Here is a 17,315-nt window from a genome sequence, read left to right as displayed (position 1 = left end):
GTCAGGAGAGCGTTGCAGCTCTAGCGGAAAGAAGACGAGAAGGAAAGGGGATGAGGAGCAGTGAAGTGCAGAGTACTGTGTCAAGTACTGCGATCCAGCGGCAGGCACCTTCCCCCCCCCCCGCAAACGCTATCAAAAGACACGTGAAGAGAGTCAGAGATCGAGAGCGCGGCACGCCCGCCGCTGTACCCGCAGCCCTTCTGCTCTACGCAAGGGTCTCCTGTGCTCTGCCGCCAGAAGCGTATTTATGCGCAGTAGAAAAACGGATAAAACGAGGGGGCGATGGTGTTGTGAGCGCCTGCCTTGACTCTACTCTGATAAGGAGAAGAGCTGAAAACGATGGGGGGGGCCTGGCGGCTGCGCTGCTGGCACTCACCACAGAGAACACGGAAACCAAGAAAACATCGAAGCAGAAATATCTGCCCATTGGTGGGTGAGGAGGAGGAAGAGGCAAGAGAAGTCAGTGGCCTGATCTGTGTGTGTAAGCACGTCAGCTCACACACGCCGACAGTGTTGGCGTGAAAAAGAGGAGTAGTGACAGGAATAAAGCGTGTCATGAGATGCACGTGAGCACCGGCAATGTACTTGTGCATGTGTATGTGTTCGCGCGATAAAGAGAGTCGCAGAGCAACAAGAGGGCGAAGAGAAAGCAGTGTGCGCATCAGCGTTGACGCGCAGCTCTCAGAGACACCCAACGCACGCACACACAGGCAAGGGTGACGACAACAGGGCATGAAAGAGGGAGGGATGTGAAACAAAAAAAAGTGAGAGACAAGCCGGTAAGGAAGACACAGACACAGAGGAAGAAGGAGGCTCAGGCCTTTACCCGCGCACATCGAAAGAGCAGCTTTCCGCACCCGACCCGAGTTACCGCGCACTCAAGGGGCATGTGATGCACGGATAAGGAAGCAAACTGAGCAGCGGGGCACAAAGAGTCACCCCTCCTTGTGCACCCCCCCCACCACCACCACCACCCACTCACCGGCCAGAGAGCAGCGGGCAGCAAGGAGAGGGCCGAAGGACAGCAAAGACGCCTTCGACGTTTTTCTCCCAACGCTGTCTTGTTTCTGCGAGCTGTCCGTGTAGGCGAATCGAAAGCCGCGTGCTGTCATCATCACTAAACGGAAGAAAGAAAGCGAAGGGCGGCGAGCAAGAGAGGGGGTGGAAGAGAGGATTCGCGGGTGAGCGGAAGGTGTGTGTCTCCGGTCCACCGGCACACACATCCACACTCATATCACGACGGTGGTGCAAACACCGCGGCACGCCGACCGCGACCATCACCCTCCGTTTCCGAGCAGCGAGACACAGAGGGTCCCACCGCACGCACAAGCTGCGCTCCCTACCACCATCACCACAACCTCTTCGTCCTTCGTTTCCACTCTGCCACTTCGGTCCACCGCGCACGCGCTTCATCATCATGCGCCTCACTCATGGGCACACTCAACGGCACGTACACGCAGCGAGAGACATCACTACTTCTCCACCCCCTTCTCCCCCTACATCTCGCAGCGACGAAGGGGGTCGTAGAACTCACCAATGGGCACAAACGCGACATCCAGCGGCCAGAGCGCGTGCAAGGCGATGTGCTCGGAGATGTCCAGATACGGGTCCTGGTAGAGCGAGGTAGATTGTGGATCCCGCGGTGGCGCGTTTTTCATAACCCGCGCCGCAATCACGCCTACGCACCTTCCAGAGGAACGGCGCAGCACGGGGCCACCGCACATACTCAACGGAAGAGGCGGCACTGTGACTGGCCTACTGGCAGAAGCTGCGCTACCGCTGCCGCTCTCCCTAGCCTCCTCGGCTGGGCCATCGATGGAGGCCAGCAGAACGGTACCGTAGTCGAGCGACAAGAGGGCCGCCTTGCACGTGGCAATCAAACGCATCGGATTAAGCGCCAGCCCGTCGTCGTTGGGGTTGGCGCGCTCCTCCTGTGTGTGGACGCCGCACAGGATCAGCTCATCCCCCTCCTCTATGCGGTCCAGATCTGGCTGGATCACCTGCAGCGGAGATGCGGCGCCGGTGCCGCTGTTCTGTGGTGGCAGCATCGCTTGTTTGAACTGCTCCTCCTTGCACAGACGCAGTGAGGCAACATCGGTGTTAGGCATGTACTCCTGTCTAAACTCCAGCTCGAAAGATGACTGCACCTTGTGTGTGGCTTCGTCTGGTATGAGCAAGCGGGTGCTGATGTGCCGTTCTCCAATCGCCTTGAGCCCAATGGTGTCCCCGTACAGTTTCCGGTGCTTGACTGGGCATGTGACGTGGGCAGCGGACATGACGTGATAGCTGTAGAAGGTGTTCAGATGTTGAAAGGGCATAAGAAAGCCGCTCCCTCGCACAAGTGGCAGCACCGTCTGCCCCTTCTGCGTCCACAGAAAGTAGGAAGAGACGCCAAAGATGGACATGCTGGCGATGCTGGATTCTGGCAACTCGGTAGACTGCACGATACCTGAAGCAGCAAACCTCGAGCGCGTGCGTGTCCGCTGGTGCGAATGGGTATGCTAGCGGTATCGATGTGCACAGTGGCTGATATGCGGAGCACGCGTGAGGAGCGTAGAAGTGGTAGGCCCGTTTTGGAAGTTTCAATCAGCCGCAAGGGTGTATTATGTGGCGCTCCATCGGTGCGCACACAACACACAAACAGGCGAGCAAAGAAGGAGGCAACCGCTTCTCTGCTGGCGTGTGCGATGGTGCGGCGCAAGCACGACACCGCCTCCTCGTCTAGTGGGGAGGTGGAGAGGAAGAAGGGATCCGCTGCTGCTGTTGCGGTTCCGCTCATTCAGAAGGTGACAGGAAAGAGCGGAATGATTCGCACCGGCATTCAATGTGCAGGCACGAGCCGTCAGAGAAAAAAAGAGTGTGCACCAGAGGGGCAGGACCAAGCATAACGTTAAAGGGGACAGCACAAGTGCCGTGATGGCACGCGAACGACGAGACAAGAGGAGGGAGAAGAGAGAAGCGAGAAGGCAACCAGGGCAGACAAGTGCTTATGGGGAGGGAGATGACTCTGGTTTACGTGAAAAGAGTAGGGCAAAGTGCACACCGTCACAGCGCCGCAAGGATGTCGTTGATGAGCCTCCTATCAGTTTGACGGCACGGATGTAGGGGGCACAAACGAATATCCTTACCTTCCCCTTTACACACACACACGCCGGCCGGAGTGGAGTGGAGCAAGAGAGAAGGGCAACGCATTCTTCTGCCCCCCCCCTCCCGTGAGCTCTCTCCCTCTCACTCACTCTTGCCGAGATCGCTCGGCGCCTGCTCTCTAGCCAAGCGTCAGCAACAAGTTGCTGGCATCCGGATCGTTCGGAGTAAAACAGCACACGCGGAGGAGGGAAAGTGTGGCGCTGTACTCAGAGCTGGTAGCGCCGCACGTCACAGCCTCGCGCGATAGAGATTATTTCCGCTTTTTTCCCTTGTTGCTCACACATTAAAGTGCAGTTCGCGCTGTAGTGTACATGACGGAAAGCGCGCCAGCTTCGCATTCAGTTCTGATGCTGTCGTGCGTCGCGAGGAGCGCTGAAGATCAGCCCGCTCATCGTTGCCCCGCTCCTCTCTCTGAACTTATTATTTTCTTGCGCTCTCGCACTGCACAACAACGGCAGCAACAGCAGACATCGAAGTTGCATGCAGGCTGTTAGCGGCACCACCGCAATGTCAGCGACAGCATAAGTCCGTCGAGAGGCTTGGCCCTCATCACTATCCCTCGTCCGCCCATTCAGTAAACGTTGGCTCGCTTCATCAAACGCAAGTACTCGGTCTCCGAGACCGCCAGCATGTCCCTCGCGTCGAACTCCGACTGTCCTTGCGCGGGGGTGTGGTATCCAACGGACCGCGCGAACTGGATCATCTCGGACAGCTCGTCGTCTGTCAAGTTCATGTGCAGTGAGTCGGACATAGAGCGCAGGTCTTCGAGGCCGATGTACCCCTTGTCATCTCGGTCCATCTGTTTAAAGGCGCGCACCGACTCCGTCTTGCTCTCCTTCTTGCTCATCTTCAGCACTAGAACGTTGTAGAAGTCATTGAAGTCGATCGACTCAGCGCCGGCAGCCCCAACCTCTTGAAGCAGCTGCTGCAGCTCCGCGCTGCCTACGTCGTATCCAAGCGCGTAGAGAGCAACCACCACCTCGTGTGCAGGAATAAAGCCTTTGCCGGAGTCGTCAAACTTATCGAATGCCTGGCGCAGCTGTTGCTTGTACTCCGGCGGAACCTCCAGAAGCGTCGCGGGCGTGAATGGCGATGATGCCGCGGTGTGCTTCGCATCTGTGCCCGGTGCGGCGCAGACGATGCTACCTTTGGCCGATTTGTTGGTCCCGGTACGGGGCCCTTTCTTGGCTGCTGTAGACATCATCCAGAAGATGGTCGGGAGGGAGCGCAATGGAAGCAGTGTGTGTATGTATATATCTGTGTGTGTGGGGGGGGGGAGGGGAAGGGAAAGGGGGAGGGGAGGGCTCTTCGCTGGAAAAGAGCGAGTCGACCGGCGCAGTGTGTTGATGAAGCAATCGCGCACTCAAGGATCGAGAGAGAGGAGGGGGGAGGATGGGGCAAAGGAGTGGAGCAGAGAAATCGAAGCCGTTATGAAGGGACGAGACACAAGAACGGAGCATGGAAGGCTACGATGTTGGAAAGGGAAGCCCCACTGCCAAGAGTCGCATCTCGGTGATGTTGGTGAGAGGGCGGGGCATGCACGCATGGAGAGAAGAAGGGCGGCCTGATCCCCTTATTCGCTTCCTACTGCCGCCACGTGTGCGCCGTTGTCCTTGACAGCACTTCAGCAGCCCGCTCCTATGGCAGCCGCCCTCAGCAAAGCGAGCGTGGCAACGGCTCCACACGGTGGTGTGCGCGCACACGTCCGCTGTTTCCCTCCTCTTTCTCTTTTACACTGCGTGGTCTGCGACCACGCGCTCCAGCTGCAGTCACTCCACCAACTATGGTCACATGAAGTCGGTCTGTTTGCTGGCGTCGTTGTGTCTTCGGCTTTGCAGTCCGTGCGCATTCGCTTCATTGAGGTGATGAGTCTCTCCATGGCGTCACGGAACGCTCCTTGTCTCTCTCCCTCCCTCTCCAACGGGCGGATGGAAAGGGGCGAAGGGGGGAGAGAAGCCCCGCCATCACCGCCAACGAGCGTACAAGACCGCACAAGGAAGAAAACAACGAAGAAACCTCTCCGCACAGAGGATCTCGTGGTCACCACAGTGCAGGAAATGATTGCATACACACGCACACACAAGCCTGCCGCCGGGGACGCGCTGGCACCTTGGCCACCCACGCGCGCGCGTTGCACCTGTGTCCTGCAGCGCTTACCTACTGCACCGCGGCCGAGGACACGACGTGGTAGTACCCATTCTTTCCCTCACCCTTCATGCTGCACAGATCGACTCTATTGAAGGTGACGTCGCCAAAGTCGTGATGCTGGTGATCCGCCCACATCGAAATGGGGAGCTGACGGCCAAACTGGCCAATCTGCGATGGGCGGATCTTAGCGACCGTGACGTGGGGCACGTACGAATCGTGCGGGTTGCCTTTCATGTCCACGCCTAAACCAAGCCCTAGGTCCTTGCGAATGCGGCGCACAAGCGTGTCGAGTGTTGTGAAGTGCGCCTCTGTTATGCATCCCGCAAACAGCACACGGCCATGTCCAAAGGTGCCGAGGCCGCGAAAGCGCAGCTGCAGCGGCTCCTTGCACGTATCGTGGCACGCCTGGTCGACGCAATCTTGAATGGCCGCCAGCACATCAGGTGCTGCGGCGGCTGAGGCAGCCTCTGCTGTGGCTGTCTCTCCACCGATGGTCATCACCCCCAAGGTGACGTGCAGCTTCGAGGCGGGAATCAGAAGCGGCTCGATGCTTTGATTGGCGAATATCATGCTTTCGTGCATCTCCTTCACGCGCACCCGCAGCGTGCACCGGGATGGCAGCGGAAGCGAGAGAAAGTGTGTAGGGCGAGTGCTCCGACTCCACGCTGGCGGCTCTGTCTGCCGCGTCTCCCTCGTCACGAAACTCGACCGCAGCTGGCGCCGGTACCGCGACTGGATATCGGCCTCCTCCGCTCCAGAAGCTAACGTGTTACGCTGATCAACAATGCGGTGATTGATGGGGAAGTAAAGCCCACGCTCCGACCGCCCGCGGAGCGCGCGGCTGCATTGCGTCCACATGGTGACTCGCACGAAAATAAGGACGATAAAAGCAGTGTGTGTCTCTGTGTATGTCAACCCTGTGCCCTGAGTGCAAGCCTGAAAGCGTATACGCGGTGTTGTCAGGTAAAAAGGGAGAGAAGGCAGAAGGGAGTGAGCAGACACACAAGAGACACGATTGCAAGACGGAGAAAACGTGAGCGTGCGGGGGTTGGGGGTGGGGAGCCTCTCAGGAACAGCACTCCCCCTCCCCCGACACACACACACACACATACGCAACAGCAGAGAGCAAGGGGCTCAAGATGCACCTGCAGAAGAGCCAACGCAGCACACACATCTCGCTGATTCGCCTCGCCATAGCTTGTGGACAGCAGTGACAGAGAAAGGGAAAATAGTGAAACACGCCCGCGCGAGCGAGCAATACCCTCCGCAACTGAGACCTCAAAAGAACGTCCTTCAGTGACCGCAAGACGCGTATACGCACGCCCCACTTCTCCTATAGGCATTTTCTCTCGCATTCGATTTCGTCTTGCCTTTTTCCAAGCCGTCACGTTTTGACGTGTTGGGAGCAGCGCGAGTCGCGACGACGACGCAGAAAAGAAGGAGATGAAGCGAGAGACGACACGGCAAAGACGAAAATGGGGGAGAGGAAGGGATGGAGAGAGAGCGGCTAAACTCTGCAATGGAAGCTGCGGCACTCTAAAAAAAAAAAAAAACAGAAAAGGGGCCAAAATTAATGCAAACAAAAACAGTTGAGTGGACATAACAGATCACCTGCCTAGAAGAGCGACGAGCGGTGAACCAGGATGAGATCGCGCACACACAGGCGCAAACACACTCACAGAACCGGACAAGCAGTGCCACGTCACCCCCACTACTTTGATGGGCCACTGCATCTCGGCGTGCATGTGTACGTGTGTGCGCAACTCGGCAGAGGAGTGGATAACGTTGAGTGAAGTGAAAATAGACGGTGTCGAGAAATCCGCGTGTGTCTGTATATGTGCGCCTGCCCACATCTGTGCGCGTGCACGTACACGTGCTTATCAGCGCGCCGTTTGGGGGCCTCGCCAACCGATAAAGCAAAGAACAGGTGATGGTGAAGAAACAGAAAACAAACCCGACGAGAGTCGCCAAAGAGAGGAGCAACAAAATTAGAAGGGGGCGAGATGGCGATTTGGGGTGAGGCGCAGGTCTCCCAAAAGGACCGAAAACAGAACAAGACGGGGATAGCGGCGACCGATTCGCGCATACCCCTCAAAAGCTGAAAAACAAAGGGGAAGGGTGTGTCACGGCATCGACATGAGGTGGCTGGAAAGCACACCCAGAACCGAAAGGAGGAGAAGAGGCACACCTGCACACACATAGATATATAACCACAGCCACAACAGCCATACTACTCTCTGCCGCTGCTGCATCTTCTATGCCTCCCTCATAAATATATGTGTGCGTGACAGGGTAGAGGTAGGTGGGTGTATGAGGGGAAAGAAGGAGGAGGGAGAGGGGAGGCGCCGATACGCACGCGCGCACTCAAGCAAACACGCACCCGAACACAAAGAGAGAAAGAAAGCGCGCCGCTATTTCAGCGCTTTACCTTGGCGTCGACTGAAGAGGCGGGCGGACGCTGTTGCTCGCCGCGGCCACACCGAGCATCCGTGTCACGGCGGTACTCGATCAAGTGTTGCCGCCAGAGGCGTGTTTTGCTTTCCGAGTCCGTTTCGACGGCGAGGGGCATGTCTGGCAGGTGGGAAGCACGACTTTGAGTAGAAAAGACCAGCGTAGACTCAGGGGCCTCCGTTTTTTTGGCTGGGTTGCTAGGCATCTCCTGCGTGGACGACGGCACTGAGAGGGTCTGAAAACTAGGCGAGCTCCTCCGCGGCGGATCGGTGTTCTTCGTCGCCTCCAGTACAATGGAGGAGGCCAGCGCAATCCGCTTGATGGTGCGGTGCGCGGCGGGTACGGTGTCGTAGTTAAAGTACAAGTCCCCTACGCTCTCACCCCACTCCAAGAAAAACTTGTGAATAAGCTCGCGCTCGAGCGGGCTGTGGCGAACCTTGATAGGGTTGAAGGCGTGGTTGAAGGAGTCGACGACGCAGCGGAAGGCAAAGTTTGTAAGGCTGACGCAGCCCACCTGCCTTGAGATGATAATGAACGCCGAGATCACCATCCCCAGGGTGTGGCGCGCCGGCTTCGACAGGATACGGCGAATCTCCAACGGCAGCCCCTCCTGCTTCGAGATGGAAGCCCGCATGCTCTCCACGATCTGGTCGCAGTTCTCCTCCGTCAACGCCGGCGATGACGTGCTGCGGAACCAGTCACACACCAAGAAGCTCAGAATGGACACATCACGCACGCTCTGCACGCGGAAGCGGCGACGGTTGATGGCGATGCGGCACGCTGACAGCGTCGTGTCCGTTGGTGCAGCGCTTGGGCCAAGGGACTGCAATGCCAGTCGCGCCGCATCTGGGTTGTTCTTCGTCAGGTTGAGCAGGCGGCACAAGATGGTGTGGAGAAAGAGTGGCACGCTCTTGTACAAGTCTGCCTGCTCGCCATGCAGCACGAGGCGCTGTCGCTGAATGAAGAGGTTGAGATCAATCAAGGCATCGGAGATTTCAACCCGGAACGCCTGTGAGAGTCGCCACAGATGCTTCTCGAAGTCCGCAATGAACTGCGCCTGGCGCGTCGTCTGAATAGCGCCAGGACGCATCTTGCGTACCAGCGCAATCGCCTCGTCGGACGGTATGTGCTGGCTGTACACGTAATAGCACGCGATCATGAGTCCGGTGCGGCCAAGCCCGGCGTGGCAGTGTACCAGGACCTTACCTTTCTGCTTGATGTGGTAGTCCATGACCTGCACACTGCGCAGCACGATGTCCTGTTGCGGAGCTGTCATGTCCGGCCACGGAAACTCGTAGTACGAGATGCCGTGTGGCATCAGATCTTCGGCGCCGTTGTAGCTGTAGCCGCTGCTTTCGTAGATGCCGTCCGGCCCGCAGTTGCCATGTTCACCCTTCTCTTGTAGGTTGAGAACCCCCGTGACATTTTTGGCATGAAACTGAGCGATAATGGGGTATTTGAGAAAGAGCGACGTCGACGGTCGCTGGCTCGCGATGACGTCGTTGCCGACCCAGTTCGACTGCAGGCCCTCGATGGCCGCGGCACGCTGATCCTTCTCCTTCATGGCCTCCCAGCTCTCTTGGCGACACTTAGCGCCGCCGCAGAAAAGCGAGCAGTGCAGGCCCTGCCGCGCGCGATCGAGCCAGCCGTCCTGCTCTGACTCGTCGACGCGCTTCAGCTTTGTCTTCCGCTTTTTCTTCTGGTGCTTGGCGCCGCCGTCCCCTCGCGCGCCGCGCTCCGATGGAGGACGGCCATAGGTGTCTGTCACGTCTGCGAGCATCCAGCCAGTTGCAGCGGCGCTCACACCCGCAACAGCTACGACAGTTGACTTTGGGCGTCTGTGCCTGTGTATCACGTGTGTACAAGCGCAATGACCCAGAGCGGCACAATCTACCCCTCCCACGGTGAGCAACCCACACGCACACTTCGACAGGTGCACGCGTCCAGAAGCGAGAAATAGAAAGTAAAGCGCCGAAAATGGGGCCAGCTTCGGGAAGCGGCCAAAGAACAAGTGGCAAGCACGAAAGAGATGGCAGAGGAGATGAGGGAGAAAGTAGATAGGGTGGGGTGGCGCGCAGCTGCCGCTACGGCTGCACCACCATGCCGGAAGCACCGACAAAGGATAACATCAAGGAAAGAAGACCTCTTTTTTTTCTATGCCTTCATGCACTGCTAGACAACATGAGTGCAGGCCCACCCTACTCGCCCGGCATGTCGCAGGCCCATCGCGTCGCGCGAAGCAGCACTCGACACGCATCACAGTCGTGCGCCGACCCAGCCATCCGAGCACGGCCCCCTGCCCTCAAGCTCTACCCACCCGCCGCCTCGCAGTCAGCACCACAGTTGCCCCCACTATGCCGGTCGCCACCTCGTGCATCCCGCCGCGGGGCGGCTCAGGCTCCCCACACCAGTGGCCAGCGAGGGGCGCATGAGGTGCAGCACTCCAGTCACGCTCACACGCTGCCTGGCCATATGGGCTGCACAGACGCGTTCACCGTCGCAGGTCGCCCCCACGCAACGCCATCCAGGGCCTGAGCGCCGGCATCAGCAGCCATGCATCGCTCTGACCTCCCTTCGTCGCAGGCACCTGACCCTGTCACCACCAGAGGTGCTTGTGCATTGGCAGGGGTAGTGGGGGCTGCCTCGCCTCCCCGCACAATGGGGTGCAGACCCCTGAAATACCACGCGCTGCGCGGTGTGCCGTCCCCTCCCCTGTCAGGATGAGAGAGGAAGACGGAAAAAAAAATTGCCGTGAGGAAGGCGAGAAGGCAGCACTGCAGAGCGAAGCACAAATAGAAAAGAAACGCGCCAAGTAGCTCACAGAAAAGAGCAGCGATAGGAGGAGAAGTTTTAGCTGTAGTGTGCACACGGGCTGCCACGGCGCCACTGCACGCATAGCAGCACACTCAGACATAGAGATGCGCAGGCAAACGTGGAGCTGCGCCGCCTCCTTAGCTGTGTGTTGGGTACCTGTTCATGGAGGTGCAGCTCGGTGGATGCGTGCAGGGAGACACGTCAAGTAGCAAGCGAGGCAGAGGCCCTAAGTGCGGAGAAGAGCAGGCAAACGACAAGATGAAACCTCGATGCTTGTGGCGGTTTGCTTCCCGGTCTGCACTCTTCATCGCCTCTCATTGGCTGCTCCGACGGTTGAGCAAGGATGCGAAGAGATGAACCGGCGCAGACTCCCTCCCCTCTGATAAGGAGAAGAGAGATGAGAACCGGCAAGGATGCGAGAGCAGACGAGCTACTCTCTCCTAGCAGTCCACGTTAGGAGTGAGAGTCGTGTCGCAGTGAAAACAGAGTACAGAAGAGAGAGGATGCGTTTCGCATGTGTGTGTGGAGGTAGTGCGCGCCTGGCTGGTTCCATTGATGTGTTGGCGGGGCTTGAGATGCAGAGAATATAGGTGTAGAGAAAAAGATGAACGGACATTGGACGTCCGAGAAAAGCTGGGCTAGCGCGCTGTTGACGATGGCCACCCCAGGTAACAGGGGGTCTCAAGGGTGGCACGGCGTTGAGTGGTACAGGGAGCAAGGGTAGACGCTCCTTTGCCGCCGTAGCGGCTTCATTTGGACCATGGATTAGCGGTGGTGGTACCATCCATGCCGACGCCCACTCCCCAATCACCTCATAATCAGCCGTGCACGCTTGACTTTTCCGCTCCCGTCACTGTGCCCCCCTCCTCCTCGGAACTCCTGAGAAGCCGTTACTCCTCAGATGCGTTTGTGATTATTGAGCTAGCAGGAGATGGTGGGGGAGAAACGTGACAACTTATCATATAAGGAAGCGTTGCACCTGTGCTCACTCACACGATAGGTGGCACGTGCGTGTGCATCTCTTGTGTTGTGTTTTCTATGTTTCGCCTTGCTCATGTGGCTGCGGTGCCTCTTCGTTTTTTTTTTGAGCGCCGGATGAAACGGAAAGAGTATTGAAATAGCGAAACGCGTGGGGCACACGCACACACTCGCACGCACTGCTGCACGACGGGAGTAAAGAGCTGTATAGAATAGGGCGCAAGAAGCTGGACCAAAACAGGACACATAAAACGAGACATTACCTTGCCACAGCAAGGCACAGATGTGCAGCCTGGAGCACAGCGCGCAAAAGAGAGGGAGGGAGGGGAGCGGGGGCGGCGAGTGTTTTTTGAGGTACGCCCCAACACCCAAGAGCACAATGGGTACACTAAGAGAAGAACGGAGGCAAGGCACAGCGAAACGTAAAAAAGGCACGCTTGAGAGATGGCGGCACAACGCCGCCTTTTGCGTCTTCGTGTGCGTCCTCGTGTGTGACTGTGCGTGTGCACTGAGGTGGAAGCCGACTCTTACCAGTCCCCGCGCACACCTACAACGCGGCTGCAGACGACGGCGCCGCTCACGAAGCGACAATATCCCTGTAGTCCTTAAAGGCTTTACTGACCTGATACCGGGTCAGGCGTACCTTCCCCAGCACATGGTCCGTCACCGGCTCCTCAAAGCCCGCCTTCTCCAGCAGGCTCACGAGGGTTTCTCTGTGGTTCCACCCTTGCTCCTCCGCCACCGAGGGCAAGTACGTGGCGCTGTAGCCGTCGTAATCGGCGATGAGGCCGTGCTTGCCGATTTCCCAGTCATTCCAGGCAGAGCATGGCTCAAAGGTGTGCAGCAGGCTGAAGCAGCACCGCAGCGTCGGCAGCTCCTCCTCCTTCACCTTGGGGAAACGCGAGTCCTGGAAGGCGGCGGCAAGTGCGAGTCGGCGCATGTCTTTCTTGAGGTCCCCTGGCCGTAGGGATCCGATGCAGCCGCGCAGCCGGTCCTGTGGCAGTGTCGTGAGTGTCACGAAGCACGCCGAGTCCTCCTTTGGGATGACTGGCAGTGGCACCGATGGGCCATCGGGGGCGCTGATCTGCTGTGCAATGACGCGGAGGCAGTACTCCGCCATCTCTGGTGTGGCCGTCATGGGGAGGAAAAGTGAGTCGCGCGAGGGGGGAGTTGCAGCGAGCGGTGCGCGTCTTGCGTTTCGCTGCTCCCTCTTTGCCTGGGAGCGATTCAGAGATGTCCGTGAGCAGAGATGACGCTTCGCCTTTGTGCTGTTGGGCTGGGATTTCCGACCGTGAGTGTGTGCTGAAGAGCGCTTCAGTGGGAATGGCGAAGATGGCATGCAGCGATCACAAGAAGCTGAAGCACCTTCGAGAACGAGGCGACGCAAAGAGCAAGAGTGGCACGAACGAATCGCAGAGGCACATTAGCTTCCATACACAGCGCAACTGTCGAAAGAGGGCACCTGCAAGGTCATGCCATGGTGACGTAGTGCGGCAACGCCAGCAGGAGATCAAGAACCTGGCGAGTTTGGAAAAGCGCATATGCCGCGGAGAGGGTTCGAGGAAGAGATCGTCGATCACCCCCTCCCGTCTGGTGTCACTGATCGCGCGAGACATAGCTTCAACACGTCCGTGGAGACTAGCTCGGTGCCGTTCGTGCGCCAGCGCAGTCAGTTCCTCTTCTTCGGTTGTTTTACGCGGTGGCATCGACACGGCGCTCTCGGGAGAGAGCAAGAGCGGGCGAGAGAGAGAGAACACTCACCAACGATATCACAGCCACAAAGGGGGAGAAGACGGCTCGACCACAGCCAGCAGCCAGACGCTCCTCTCTTCCACTACCCTCTCCATTTACGAGAACGCATTCACCAAGGGGCATGCCCACCGCAAAGCCTCGAACACACTCGTCTCCATCCTTCGCTTTGGGGCCCGTCGCAGCCACCCCAAAGTTCTTCCCCCGGCCTTCTCACATAAAGAAGGAGGAGATGGCTTCGCGGCCGCTCTGGGGCAGGAAAGTGTTGGCCACGCGCGCACCCATGTAGACCTCTTCATCATCGTCCATGTCCGCCATCGCGTACGGCATCGCGGCAGGGCCACCCCCAGAAGCCGCAGCAGCGCCGTGCGCCCCTTGGCTCATGTGCGGCACTGTCACACCCCGGCATGCGTGGCCGGGCATGCACTGGTACGCTACAGGCTTCTCCGTCAACTCCACAAATCCGGCACTGCGCAGGGTGTGATGCTTGCTGCACAGCACCTCGGCACAGCCGCGTGTGAGCAACATTGCCGGGGCCTCCAGCGGCGTGGCCAAGCAGGTGCTAGGGTCAAGACAGACATAGCAGCAATCTTGCACGAATTCGCACTGGCTCGCGGGCAAGTGCTTGCCATGCAGTGCACACCACACCTTGCGCTCCGCCTTGCCAGCCCGACGACGAGCTGGACCGCCACCCCCTGCGCCAGTGCCTGCCGATGGTGCCCACGCAGCCGCATTCGCGTCATCATAACGCTGGTCCTGCGTTGGGCGAGGCGCGCGTTCGCCACGTCGCTGCCGCTGCCGAGCACCTGCTCCACGCTCTACAAACGACGGGCCTCGCTGATCACGGAATCGACCCCGATCATCAGCGCCGCGGCCACCGGCGGCGCCAATACGCCTATCGCCGGTCTGCTTACACCGGCTGCCTTCCGCGCACTCAAACACGCCCGCCCCCACCTCGCGCATCTGCCGAGCGGAACGACGCTGACGGTGAAGACGGCACATAACAGTGTCGACTTTGTCCCCGCGTTCTCTGCGATCGTTTCTGTCCCCGCGCTCTCTGCGGCCACCGCGTTCGCGGCCGCTGCCGGCTCGCCCCATTCCTCCTCTACGGTCTCTTTCACGCACGTCGCCACCGCCTCCGCCACCACCGCTAGCTCTGGCCTGCTCCCTGCCACCAGCCCGCCGGTTCTCGCTACGCACGTGGCACTCCTTCTGCAGCAGGCAGCGCATCTTACCTGGCTGCTGATTCCACGGAATGAGATCAGCTTTGCTTCGCCGCTTGCTGTGCAGCGCGCAGAGGCCCCCATCGGGACCCCCTGGCGAGGAGCGCAGGCCGCGCTCCATTCCTTTGCTGTGAGGTTTACCTCTTCTCTTTCCGCCGCTCCTGTTGCCGCGCAGGTGAATCCGAGTCGAGTGCAGGGAAAGCAGGGGGAGGTTGTGAGGTAAATGGCGAAGATGGGTACTCTGAGCCGCTGTCGCTCTGCTGTTTTGTGCCGCCCACAAGTTGGTCTCCGAGAGACGCCCGCGTGCGTGTACAAAGCAGATCAGGAGGAGGGCAACGGGGGGAGATAAGATCGGGCCACGCCTTAGTCAGAGCGCAGCGGTGTAAAGAACGACAGGCACGCAGACGCGAGTGAACAAGGAGGGAGAGCAAAAGAGGGTGAAGGCGCGCAGAGTGTGTCTGTGTTTAGATGCAGCCAATAATGGCCAAGGACGCACAGCGGATGTCGATCGCAGTCCTTCAACGTCTCCCCTTGTGCTCACTTGCGTAATCGCGCACCTTGGACTGGCGCTGGTTTGCGGCGCACGCACGTATGTATCTGTGTGGCGGTCGTGCGGTTACGGGGACGTTCACCGTTCCAAATATGTGTACCCCGCTTGCCCGGTGTTCCCCGAGTAACTGTGTACAAAGAACGACTAATCAGCTGCAAGGACAACGGTGGCGACTACGCACAGACGCAGCGCAGGTGGTGGAAGGCCTTAGTGGTAAGAGAGCGGCCCTCTTGCTTCGACGCACCCGCGTATGTGCCTATGTGGCGGGTGTGTTGAGCGCCACTGTTGCTTGTGTACCCCTCCGCGTCAGGTGAACGGAGGAAAACGGGGCGCGGCGAAAAGGAGAACGCCGAGATGCAAAGGAGGGGTGGAGTGAGGCGAGTGGCATCGGAAGCAGGTGAGAGGGCATCTTTATGCATGCATATGTATATACATATATATGTGTCTCAGAAGACGCCACACCGACATGCAGTCATCCACGACCACCAGCGTCACCGCTGTGGATGCGAGGCAGCAACGGGAACAACAAATGATCGTGTGCTATCGGCTGCCTAAACGCTCTGACAGATCGCGCCCTGCATTCTGCAAGGATGCGTGTTTTTCCCGTTGCTGAGCGGTGGCAGCGATGTTCGAGCGGCACCCGCGTGTTGCGGCTCTGCCTTCTCTTTTTTGTTGTTGCTTCGCCTTCAGCTTCTCAGCAGGCAACGGTGAAGATCTGGCGGCAGTGCTCTGTGGCCTAGCAGGGAGATGTGTGTACGCGCGTGTCTGTGAGGTCACAGTAGCCGTGAAGAACGCTTGCATACGCGAAACAGCGCGCACGGCAACCCGTGAAGCACAACTGAGATAGAGGAGCGTGGCCGCGAGCGCCGAGGCTGAGACAAGCAGTAAGTGAGGAGCTACCGACACACTAGGCGGCGCGTGCGTGAAGGGGAAGAGTTACTCAACCGCGTTGCGTGATACTACCCTCCAAGACTGGTGGTCGAGCGGGTTTGCCATCTGCAGCACAACCACCTGTGTGCGTTGATCGTCCGTGGCGAGATACAGGAGCGTGCTCGAGCGGCCCCAGGACGCGCTGACGGCTCCAAATGGCACCCGAAACAGCTCGAAACTGCGTTTCTCGTCAATGGAAGGTGATACGCAGTTCAGCCGGAGGATAAACACTTCACTCCGGGAGCAAATGGACAGGAGCTGAAAGCGGCGGCCAACGCATGAAGCCCAACTCACGTTGCACACCGGCGCACTGCAGCGCAGCACGCCGGCCTCGACCTGCGGTAGCGATATCGTCATGAAGGAGTTTGAGTCCTTGATGTAGCGGTAGAGAAAGAAGCGCCCCGACACGGTGCCGACGGCAAGGGTCATCGTGCGCTCCGCAGAGCCTGGGAACCAGCCAATGGCAGTGACCCCGCCGGAGCGCAGCAGCGGCACTGAGGAAGCCGACTGCGATGCCGACGCATCCTCACGGCGCTCAGCGGCTGCGCTGCCGGCGGACACCCCTACGGCACAAGCGGCGCTGTCACTGGCCCCTTCCGCCGCGGCGTCGGCCTCCGGGGATATTCTGCACACGCACGGGAACTGCTGTGGCTGGTGCACCTCGTAGAGGCGAACGCAGCCGTCCAACGACGCAGTCGAGAGAAGTAGAGCGTGGTACTGCTGCGGTGGCACAAAGGCCACATCCGTTATGACGTCCTTCTCGTACCCGCGCACGGGAGACCAGCGCACCGTGTGCAGCAGCGTGCGCCCCTCGTGAGAGGAGATAATGATACGATATATGTAAATCCAGCGATCCGCCCCGGCGGTGGCGAGAAGAGGGCCGTGCTCGCGGTGCTGGCACCACGCCATACGCAGCACCGGGCCTGAATGGTCGTGCATCGCGCAGCCAGGCTCCCAGACGGCGCCACCGCCAGTCAGGGTGCGACGGTGGAACACCTCCACTGTCTTATCACTCGAGCACGATGCCAGGAGGGAGCCGGATGGGTCGAGGGAGACGTGGTGCACGTACGTTTTGTGCTGCGTGACGAGGCTCGACATGATGTTTCTTCTTGCAGCGGCAGAGACGTTGTCTTTACTGTGCTGCTTCACCAGAGGATGCCCTGCTGCTAAACGCTTGTGTTTAATGCAGAACAATTGAGTTCAGGCATGTTAGGTGGCTCCAACACCTCAAGGAAGAGCAGCACCACACTATGTTCCCGGTTTGTGAAGTCGCGGCAAACGCGCTCTAACGAAGCGTTTTTCCCGTGCTGCGCTGCTGAGGAAGG

At 59.0% G+C, this 17,315-nt stretch overlaps 7 protein-coding genes across 7 annotated transcripts; all 7 read right to left on the bottom strand.

The window, feature by feature from the left end:
• Window positions 1-1,496: 1,496 nt before the first annotated feature.
• LDBPK_320700 (hypothetical protein, conserved) lies at window positions 1,497-2,405 on the bottom strand (the record flags this gene model as incomplete). The annotated part of the gene is made up of 1 exon (XM_003863440.1): window positions 1,497-2,405. The coding sequence occupies one exon, from the start codon at window positions 2,403-2,405 to the stop codon at window positions 1,497-1,499; it is 909 nt and encodes a 302-aa protein (XP_003863488.1).
• Window positions 2,406-3,718: 1,313 nt separating this feature from the next.
• Window positions 3,719-4,348, bottom strand: LDBPK_320690 (centrin, putative; the record flags this gene model as incomplete). Its single annotated transcript, XM_003863439.1, has 1 exon — window positions 3,719-4,348. The coding sequence occupies one exon, from the start codon at window positions 4,346-4,348 to the stop codon at window positions 3,719-3,721; it is 630 nt and encodes a 209-aa protein (XP_003863487.1).
• Window positions 4,349-5,304: 956 nt separating this feature from the next.
• On the bottom strand, window positions 5,305-6,153 carry LDBPK_320680 (hypothetical protein, conserved; the record flags this gene model as incomplete). The annotated part of the gene is made up of 1 exon (XM_003863438.1): window positions 5,305-6,153. One exon carries the CDS (start codon window positions 6,151-6,153, stop codon window positions 5,305-5,307), a length of 849 nt encoding a protein of 282 aa, XP_003863486.1.
• Window positions 6,154-7,711: 1,558 nt separating this feature from the next.
• LDBPK_320670 (phosphatase, putative) lies at window positions 7,712-9,526 on the bottom strand (the record flags this gene model as incomplete). The annotated part of the gene is made up of 1 exon (XM_003863437.1): window positions 7,712-9,526. The coding sequence occupies one exon, from the start codon at window positions 9,524-9,526 to the stop codon at window positions 7,712-7,714; it is 1,815 nt and encodes a 604-aa protein (XP_003863485.1).
• A 2,589-nt stretch (window positions 9,527-12,115) lies between these two features.
• Window positions 12,116-12,676, bottom strand: LDBPK_320660 (hypothetical protein, conserved; the record flags this gene model as incomplete). The annotated part of the gene is made up of 1 exon (XM_003863436.1): window positions 12,116-12,676. One exon carries the CDS (start codon window positions 12,674-12,676, stop codon window positions 12,116-12,118), a length of 561 nt encoding a protein of 186 aa, XP_003863484.1.
• An 824-nt stretch (window positions 12,677-13,500) lies between these two features.
• LDBPK_320650 (hypothetical protein, conserved) lies at window positions 13,501-14,631 on the bottom strand (the record flags this gene model as incomplete). Its single annotated transcript, XM_003863435.1, has 1 exon — window positions 13,501-14,631. One exon carries the CDS (start codon window positions 14,629-14,631, stop codon window positions 13,501-13,503), a length of 1,131 nt encoding a protein of 376 aa, XP_003863483.1.
• A 1,365-nt stretch (window positions 14,632-15,996) lies between these two features.
• LDBPK_320640 (hypothetical protein, conserved) lies at window positions 15,997-17,088 on the bottom strand (the record flags this gene model as incomplete). The annotated part of the gene is made up of 1 exon (XM_003863434.1): window positions 15,997-17,088. One exon carries the CDS (start codon window positions 17,086-17,088, stop codon window positions 15,997-15,999), a length of 1,092 nt encoding a protein of 363 aa, XP_003863482.1.
• Window positions 17,089-17,315: the final 227 nt, after the last annotated feature.

This window comes from Leishmania donovani, chromosome 32, assembly GCF_000227135.1.
Source record: "Leishmania donovani BPK282A1 complete genome, chromosome 32".
Lineage (NCBI taxonomy): Eukaryota > Euglenozoa > Kinetoplastea > Trypanosomatida > Trypanosomatidae > Leishmania > Leishmania donovani.
Note: the sequence above shows the minus strand (reverse complement) of the source record. Positions and strands in the feature narration are given on the sequence as shown.